Source organism: Catharus ustulatus, chromosome 5, assembly GCF_009819885.2.
Source record: "Catharus ustulatus isolate bCatUst1 chromosome 5, bCatUst1.pri.v2, whole genome shotgun sequence".
In the NCBI taxonomy this organism is placed as follows: Eukaryota; Metazoa; Chordata; class Aves; order Passeriformes; family Turdidae; genus Catharus; species Catharus ustulatus.
The window spans coordinates 10,278,031-10,287,540 of record NC_046225.1 but is presented as its reverse complement, the minus strand read 5'-3'; the positions used below and the strand labels follow the sequence as shown (position 1 = coordinate 10,287,540).

General features: G+C 41.4%; 1 protein-coding gene across 1 annotated transcript; it reads right to left on the bottom strand.

Moving 5' to 3' along the window:
* Positions 1-500: 500 nt before the first annotated feature.
* Positions 501-5,469, bottom strand: LOC116996746 (zinc finger protein 330-like). Its single transcript, XM_033060700.1, has 5 exons — positions 5,422-5,469; positions 2,681-2,810; positions 2,415-2,434; positions 2,236-2,306; positions 501-757 (listed from the first exon to the last, which is right to left on the bottom strand). The coding sequence occupies exons 2-5, from the start codon at positions 2,798-2,800 to the stop codon at positions 516-518; spliced, it is 453 nt and encodes a 150-aa protein (XP_032916591.1). The 5' UTR covers positions 2,801-2,810; positions 5,422-5,469; the 3' UTR covers positions 501-515.
* Positions 5,470-9,510: the final 4,041 nt, after the last annotated feature.

Sequence of the window (9,510 nt, the reverse complement as noted above, 5' to 3'; positions counted from 1 at the left end):
CTCTGCTATATTAGAGCACAAGCTCTGCAGAGAGCAAAGATCAAATAACTCAATAGAAGTTAGACTCTTTAACTTTTATTTTGATTAAATTCTAGTATCTCTACTTCAGCTATCCTTAACTGTACCATCTGAGAAGCCTTCTCAGCCCACAGGTAACAATTACTATTTGCATTATGCACACACTAACTTGTCCTTCTAAGAACAAACCTTCAAAGGCCTGAAGCTACGATCATCTCTAATTAAGAGCCCAAAAGAGGGGTTTTGTTCATTACAATTCCCCTCTAATGGAACAGATTCCACTCTGTGATACTGATGATCTCTGCAACAAAAGTCTGCAGGTTTCTGCAGAATAATCCTAGATTTTAATGAAGGCTGGGAATTGTCTATGGGGCATTTAACAGTCCAGTATTCTTCAAACATGTGCTTAGGGCCTGCCACCAACAACACATCCATTAGCATCCAGGACATGTGCTGGAGTTTGCAGGAGCTGAATCTAAAATGAAAAATTTGGGGGTTCAGTATAAGGGAAAAATCAGTTTGTTATAAAAAATGAGGGAAAAATCCATCTTGGCATGGTACAAGCTTATCATTCCGTAAGTGTGTTTTATCATTTTTCCAGAAAGATTTATACAGAATATCCTCATAGCACAAAAAAGGCTGTAATTTTGTATACATACCACCATAGCTAGTCCAGTACTGTACACACCAGCATGTTTTATAACACAGTCTGAAGACTTCATCATGCATTTGGTTTTCCCTGTTTAAAATAAAAAGGCAAGCAACCATAAGAAAACTGTGTAAAAAAAATTTTTTTAAAAAGTAGAATGCATGTTATGTAAGAACAGCACTTAAACTAAATGCCTGTGCTTAACCTTAAATCTAGGTAAAAATAATGCAAAGATGTTTGCATTATTGCTGCATTCTGCAACCCACCTTCACACCTCCCTTAGATTAAATTAATTATTCTCTGTTTTCAGCGAAATCTCTTGTCCCCTCTACTGAGATAATAGGACAATGTGTTGGTCTTGCTCTGTTTTGAGGCAAAAATTTCAAATGTCAAAACAAAGAACAAAAACTAAGGTCAAAGTCCAGCAATGAAACCTTAAAGATTTATGTTTAAAATTGCTGCTAGTTCTGTCCCATCATAAAATCAGCTGACCTGGCTGTGAGAGGTGGTGGGAGCATTACTGGGTGTGGTGGCACTGGAACAGAGCTGCCTGCTCCCATCCCTCACAGGCTCCTCTAAGAAAGATGCTGGTTGGTTTGTAGCCCCCAAAGCTGATTAAGCATCAAACAGCTCTAATGGTCTGTGAAAAACCCCAAGTCTCAATATAGTATGGTTGTTGATAGGAATGTTTTTCCTCTAGAAACATACTCCAGATTAAGATAAATGCAACACACAAGATATGAACCATAAGATAGAGAGCATGGTTTAGTACTTCCCTGCATGGTGACAGAAAGGAGACTTATGAGGGTGACACACTGCCACTGCACACTAACAGCCTGGCTTCCAGAAATGCTCTCAGTATCTGCAGGTCACAAACACAGGCACTGAAAGCTGCACGTCAGCAGCTCTGAGAGTCAAACTCCAAAACAGCCAAACTGCTTAATGACAAATTGAAAATCTGCAATGATGTGTTGAAACAATGGAACAACAAAATTCACCTCAGTATGAAATGAATCTCAACATCTCCTGCAAACAAGCAGCTGTTAAAAACAAAGGGTATTTTAGTGTGATTCAGAACAGTTCTGTCACTAGGAGTCCTTCTCTTCTAATTTCCAAACATCAGCCCTCAAGCCCACATAAATAACAGCAGTTTACATATTACAATACCCCATGCAAGGTGAATGATACATTGTTGCTTTGATATAGAATTGATCAGAAATTATGTAATCCTAAAAAGCAGGTACTTATTTGGTGCCTTGCCAGCAGTCAGAGCATTTTCAGTTTTGCTGCTGTATGAAACAATGCTCTACATTGGTCAATCTACAAAAACGGTCAGATTCTCAAACCTAAAAGGAAGTGAGACAAATTTTTCAAAGAAGACAAGCCATGATCCAGGCTTGCAAACCTCTGGGGGTTAGAGATTGAAGATCATTCTCAAGGAGGATATTCACAGCAGATTCAAAGAACCTGCTCCACATTACAGAGGTACCGGTAACACAGGTACTGAGAGTTTAACACCACAATCAGGACTGAGGACAGCTTGGTTTTCATTCATTATTTCTACTCACCACATTGTGCACAAATGGGCAGTTTCTGAACTGAATTACAGAAGTAACAAAAAGCTCTGTTCTTCTGTCGTCTAGGCAGAAAAACAAAAAGAAAGTATTTAAATGAAAGCATTAAAATATCTGCAAAATGTCTGAAACAAATATTCAACTACTAGTTTTGGAAGGGTAAAATTTCTTACCTTTGGCACTTATCACATTCCTAAAGAGAAGAAATAAAACACTGGTAATTATTTTCATTCTAGGTAAAAAATATAAAATTTACAGGAAGTTACAATTAGGATCCAAACATTTTAATCAACATGCTGTCTGGTGTAACCTTAAATATAAAGGAAGATAGCAGGAAGAATGACATTCTAGTGGCATTAAATGCAGTGAAGGTCCTACCACTGGGCTTACATAATTGAAAATTAGGTATTTGAATAGAGAATACTTTAGGTTAATTTACCATTGAAGCATTACAAGGATGTTTGGCCAGGTCGATGTTGGCTCGTGAAGCCCTTATCTGCTTCTCGCGTTCCCGGCGGTTCTCAGCCTTCTTACGAGCACCAGTCTTTTTTTTAGGCATGTTGCACTATCTGTGGGGGGGAAAATAGGTATGGAATGAATGCACACAAAATTATGCATGTAAATACAAGCATAACATGACAGTCTTACAGTTCCTGCATTAACTGTGCTTCATCTCCATTCATTTCCTTGTCTCAAAGTTTCTTTGAAATGCAGAATAAGGGGACAATCCATGAGGAAGTGCCATGTGATGAACCATAAAGAATCTTGTGATCTGGAAAACTTTGCTGTCCTGAACTTTGTGTTTAACTATCTTTGAAGTGTTTTGCCTTAAAAAAAAATGAAACCATTACTATCTGTAGGTTTATTTGTGATGGACTCTGCTTTTGGTTTACCTTGCCTGTTTAGTAAGGATCTGTAGGACACTTGTAGCATCAACAGGCAGTCAATTCTAGCAGCTTCAACTTGGAAGAAAATCACTATCTTCATTCAAAAGGTTTTACAAACCAAAGAACCCTAACTTTCCTGAACACAGAAATATATTGTCCTGACCAGATACTAAAATTTGCTTTTGATAGCACACATAAATCAGTTTTTCTTACCCTGTAACATTCTGCACTGTGTTTAAATCATATTAGTGTCATATTTTGTAGTCAAAATTATATTGCTGTGCTGCCTGCTGGGAGCTGTCATTATTCTAGAGTGTGACATTTCTGACACTGGGAGTCCAAGTTAAGGCTCCACACTAATTTTCCAACCACTCAAACGCTGATTTAACAACAGAATCTAGTAGCTGGTATTTATACCTTGACTTCTTCACATTCCCTCATAATGGAAAGCACCAAAATGACAAACTGTTTTCATGAAAAGCACTGCCCCAGTGCCTCCTAAGGACACAGATTATGAGAAATTTCAGATGGCAGTTTTCAGAAAGCTGCACTGAACTAAGTAACAACAGAACTGCAATGTCAGGTCCCTTTAGCAATGCTGGTGAGTGAATCCATGCTTTCAAACATCATCCAATAATAACAACACCCTATAGATCAAAATTCTTATCACTCTTTCCCTCTGAGCTTTTGTTTAAATTGTTTGTTGTCTTCGTCCTGGGCTCAGATTTTTAAAATTTACCGTCTTTGTAATTTTTGGACTAGAGTTTAACAATGTCATAATTCCAGAAACTGTGACAGCATAAACCCTGTCTACCTTCAATTCCTTTCAAATCACCCCTTTTGAAACCACTAATTAGTATTCAAATGCCTCTGCAGAGTGTTCTACCTCCACTTTTGGCACACTGTTACCAAATGCTCAGGCAGGAAAGATCCAGTGGATTCTGTCTGCAGTCCACACCCCTGAGGGGTGTGTGGGAGAGAAAAGTGTATCTGGAGGACATAAAATAAGAGGCTGTAGGTCCATGCCTGGTTCCTCCCTCAGCCCCAGAGGGTACAACTGTGCTGCCCTACAGAGCACTGGAGCTCCTGCACAGGGAGCATTCTGCACGAGGGTTGTTTCTCCACCTGAAGTTTCACTCAGGGGTGAAATGTTGTGCCTGGGTCACAGCAGCAGCTGTGGGAGTGAGTGTGGCTCTCCAGCTTAATGGCTGATGCTGTGGCACAAGGAAGCAGAGTTCAGATATCAGGAGGCTGTGTAGGAATGAGGTGAACAGTTCAAAGGAAAACCCCTCAGACATGTTATGTGAGTTCTGGGTCCCCAGCATTGTGTTCCATTAATTTTCACCTCCTGTTGCTCTCCTGCTGCATTATTTGCTAAGGCAACCACAGGCAAAGACCACAGATTTCCCACCACAGCTCTAAAGACTGCTGGTGGATTTTAACTGGTTGTGCTATGTGAGGTGTATTATTAAAGCCCAGCATCTAAGTTCTGCTGAAGTCACGGCTTCTTGTCCAAAGACACACCCTGACTGCACCAGCAGGTTCCTGGATCTCCTGTGCTGAGCAGGACATCTTGCCTCATTACCTGGTGGCACACTGCCCACCCTGCTGCCACAGGCACGGTGAGCAGCTGGAACGAGCTATTCACTGGGGGGCTGCCCTTGTCAGGACACAGATACCAACACCCAAAAGAGGTTTTCTGTATCAAAGCGTTTCCTGTGCTTGACCATCAAACAGCTTCAAGATCTGTGGTACCACTCGTACAAAATTACAATTAAAAACAACTGTATTAAACAGTAGTTCATACTTAATAGGATCATGAACTGAACGCCGTAATAATGCAAAAATCATTCTCCAGGCACTGTGATGCCCATGACTCGCTCCATCCTTTGGATGCAAGGCGGCTAAACACTGCACTGAGGGCTGCTGTGCTCTAGGTGTGCGGGGCTTTCCTCAGGCGCTCCTCTCACCCATCCCCTCCTCAGGACCGGCACCTCGTCCTGCCGGGAGCCGGCCGAGATCCGCCCCGGGACTGAGGGGTGGCAGAAGGGCCGTGTGACGGACAGTGCCGGCCTTCAGCTTTCAGCGCTTTCCCTCAGCTCCAGCATTCGGGCCCCCGAGCCGTGCCGGACGGGGGCAGCCGGACACCGCTCCGCTTGCTCGGCCACGGAAGCCGCAAAGGGCCCGCAACCGCGACCCTCAGCGCTTCTAGCCCGGCCCCTCTGAGGCACTGGCCCCCCAATCCCAATCCCAATGCCATTCCCATTCCCATTCCCATTCCCACTGCTCGCACCTGGCTCTGGCGGCCGCGCGGAAGCCGGAAGTGTTGGTGCGCCTCGGTGTGCTGCCCGCCCGGCCCGCGCCGCCCGGCCGGAACGTTCCGGGCAGTGATCGTGCCCCTCGCCCCTCACGGGCTCTGTGCGATGAAATGTTGATTAACCTAAATGGTAGGGGTACCATGGAGCTTTAAAAGGGAAATTGCACATAAGAAAACCCCTGCGCACAGCGCTCTGTCTCATCTGAGTTAATGCAAGTGACTTAGTGCCTAGAGAATCCTTAGTGAAAATCATTAGAAGTATTGTGAGGATATTTAATGGAAGAGGAGCGCGTGGATCGCATTCATGGTCTTTCACCTAGACATATTTCACACAAGTACGATCTTTGCGTGCTTTGACCATCGATTCACTCCAGTGAGGTTGCACTTGGTCATGTAATTGTTCCTGAAAGCTGGTTGTGGAATGTGATTTTCACTTAATGAGAGACACAGGTTTTCACAGGCCGTCATTGCCTTTCCAGGAAGATGCTCCAAACTTTTGTGAGGCCGCTGTTGATTCTCCAACAAAGTTTTGTTTTTCCTTCAAGGTGTTCACAGCAGGTCGGTGGGATGCACAGAAAACAGCATTATTGTTCAGCAGCAAAAAACATCGTGGTGCTCACTAAACTGGACACTTGTCCTTCCTGAGAAAGTATACACAGAAATAATTTTTAATTATTGTCAGTAGCCATAGCCACACACTGTTTAACTAAAAACCTAAGTAGAAAACACCATCTTTTTTGAGATGTTAAAAGCGTTTTTGTATAAGTCTCACTTAAATAATCACCAATATTCTTGTATTCTGCTCGTGGCCACTGTAGTGTGTTTTAGGCAGCCAGGAATGCAAGAACACAATGAGGATAGATGTTACAGCATTGGAAAAAAATACAAACAGAACGTTTTAATCTATTTTATAATCATTATCCTAGTCAGCTAATCTGTTCTCATGAGTGAATGGAGCTGTTGAAGAAAGGACTATTATGCATGCACAGATGTACCTGGGCATTTTTACATAAATTAATAAATTAACATGAAGGAGAAATCTAGAAAAAACCCCAAGGATATATGTAGATGCTAAGATTTTTATCTTAGTTTTATTCTACCCTGTGAAACAATATCTGCCTCAAATATGTTCCAGAAACCACCCTCTAGATGGCAGGAGTTTGTCACTTCACTCATGAACATGAAACAGTAAATCTTATTTTCAGAGCCAATAGAGTGGCCTAGGGCTGTAATACAAGTCAATTTTAAAAAATAACAAAAAAAAATAGATGAAAACAGCCAATTTAGATCTTACAGAATTTCCATTAGCGGTGCTGGACTAGTCTCTGGGGTTTGTTGCAGACTTGTTTCAAAGAAAATGCAGGAAGTAATGAGACCCAGCCTCATTTTCAGAGGTGTTTTGAGTTCCCTTTGTGCAAGAAGCAGTGGAAGGACAGGGAGTGTGTCTCTGAGGGGTTATCATTCCATATTACCTTACAGAGGATCAGATCTGTCATGTCTTTGCTTAGTGCCTGCTGGCTGGCTGGCTGAGATAACAGGTGAGGGCCACCCTACACTGCCTGAAAGAGGTGTTAGTCTGGTCAAGAGCTTTCAGACAGCACATGTGTTGGTGACTGTCTTCACCCTGAGTTCAGCTACCTGCAGAGGACACTAGAGAGAAAAGTGAAAGTCACTTCTGTAAGCTAAATGATGCAATGACATCAAAACTGTTGGTATTCCCACACTAAAGGCATGACCCTGCAGCAGCATGCACTGGTTTTCTCTTCTGTTCCACCCTGCCATGCCATCATGCATCTCATAAAGTTAGTTTTGCCTATACAAAGGGCCAGAGGGTGCTAATAAATCAGAATCTCTCAAAAATAAATGGATGTCTGGATACAGAACAGTGAAATTTTCAGCAATATCTTTCCACCTCACTCTCTTTCTTGTTCATGTGGCAAGGCAGAGCCGTGGCACTCTGGGTTACGTACTGATTGCTGGTCAGATGCATATTTTGAAGGCAGTAAATTCACATTTCAAAGGGGAATAATTCAGCAAAAGAGTGTTGTGAGCAGTTGTCTGAGGGAAGGTGTGCTTGCTTTCTCCAGTGGCAAAGCTGAGCAGTGCCATGGCAGCACCGTGTACCAGCTCACGTGGACACTGCCCATCTTCAGAGCTGTTCTGCTCACTTCTTCCTCTGCTCATCTCAAAAATCCTTCCTTTGCTGTGCTGTGAGAGCACGTTTCAGGAATGGACACTTATTTATTCCTTACTCATGTGATAATAAAGGACTCATCCCTTCTCACTTCTACTACTGAAAGTTGTGGAAATCAGAAAAGAAAATCAGGAAATTAGGTGTGTGCAGAGCCTCTATCAGAATGGCAATATTCTGGGCAGATAAGACCTTCATATGCAATGACACTGGACTATGCTGGATGACAATGAAATATTTTTACTGCTTTTTGCTGTGATATCTCAGTCCCTTTCAAGATAAAAGAAAGCACAATATCTCTCAATTTGAAATAAATACTGACCTGAGTTGTTGTCATTTACTTTTAATTGAACCGGAATTTCTTTTTCTCTAAATAATATGCTTGTTCTGATCTAATTAAGCCTCTATTATCTACCTGCCTATTACCATAATTATCTTCATTATTGCAATGTCTCCTTGCAGCATTCAATATGTTTGTCTCCCTGGGGATTGCATTGTAAAATAGGTGCAGCATATACCTTTCTAAATGACCTTTGAAATGGCATACATCAAATTTAATTTGTTTTTAAATCCTGGCCTTGCAGCAACTGACCTTAAAAGTCATGTCAATATTTGTTTGATGGAAGATAATTTTTTCTGAAGACATTTATACTTGCTGATTTGAGTACATAAAGAAATGGGAAACAAAGAAAATAACTTGAGGCAAAAATCTTTACTGATGTCTACTGAGTTGGCATGTTCAAATATAATATTTTAAAATAAGCATCCTAGAATTAGATGCTGTAAAGATTTCTTGTGTGTGTGTTTTCTTTTCCCCCTGCTATTATACCTGATGCTTGCAGTCATTAATCTTAGCCCTGGAAAGTCATTCCCCAAGAAATTTCTAGGTGGTTATTTTGTCTGGTCAATGTTTGTGGAATGTATCAAGAGGGAAAAGAAGAAAGATAAGAGATAAACCAAAAGGAGAAAATTTGCTGTTAAGTGATTAGAGTCTTGATTCAGGGACCTCCCTCAGTTGTCAACTTCTTTATTAAAATCTATTAATCTTTCCAATGATACTCAAGTTGCCTTTTTTCACATTTCTTCCATGACTTCAACAAAATACTGAACAGCATTTTTATCATAGTACCTTACTGGGGCTTTTTATTTTGTTTTTTGAGATGAAAGATTTACAGTAAAGCTAATACTGGGATTTATGTGCACAATTACTGTGCCATCATATGTTAATTACCATATAATAATTGTTGAGGTGAGAGGATAGTGCAAGACTAATCAGTTACTCATTTTGTAACATAAGGGGAAGCTATATTTTTTTGCTACGGAGAAAGAGCTTGTTGTCTGGTGGCAAGTTATTAGTATTGCTTTTCCATGATGAGATTGAAATATCATAAATTATCTTGTTTCTCTTCCCTCTGATCCCATCAAAAGGCTGGCACATCGTGATAAATTTGCTGCACAGGTGACACTGGGAGGCTTTGTTTGTGAAGAAGAGGAGGGAGATGCCTGATAAATGGCAGCACCTGTGTGACAGAACTGAAAAAGGTAAAAAGAAAAAAAAATCAAGGTCAGACAGAGGATGACTGATGACAAGAATTTCTCTCTCGGTGCTGGAGGCTTGTCAGGTGGATGGGGCAGAGGAGAATGAAAAATGTGAATGTTTTAATTGGTCACAGGATATGAGAGCAGTTCACACAGTGATCAGGAGGCTGCCAAGGTGATCAGGAACCTGAAAAGCCAGCCCCGTAGGAGGAGGCCAAAAGGATGTGCTGAATCTGGCAAAATGAAAGGTAAGAATGGGAGAGTGGAGTTTCTATCTGTGCGCTGAGTTAGAGAGGTGAGTAAAATGTGTACTTTGGCACAAGAGCAAATGGGTA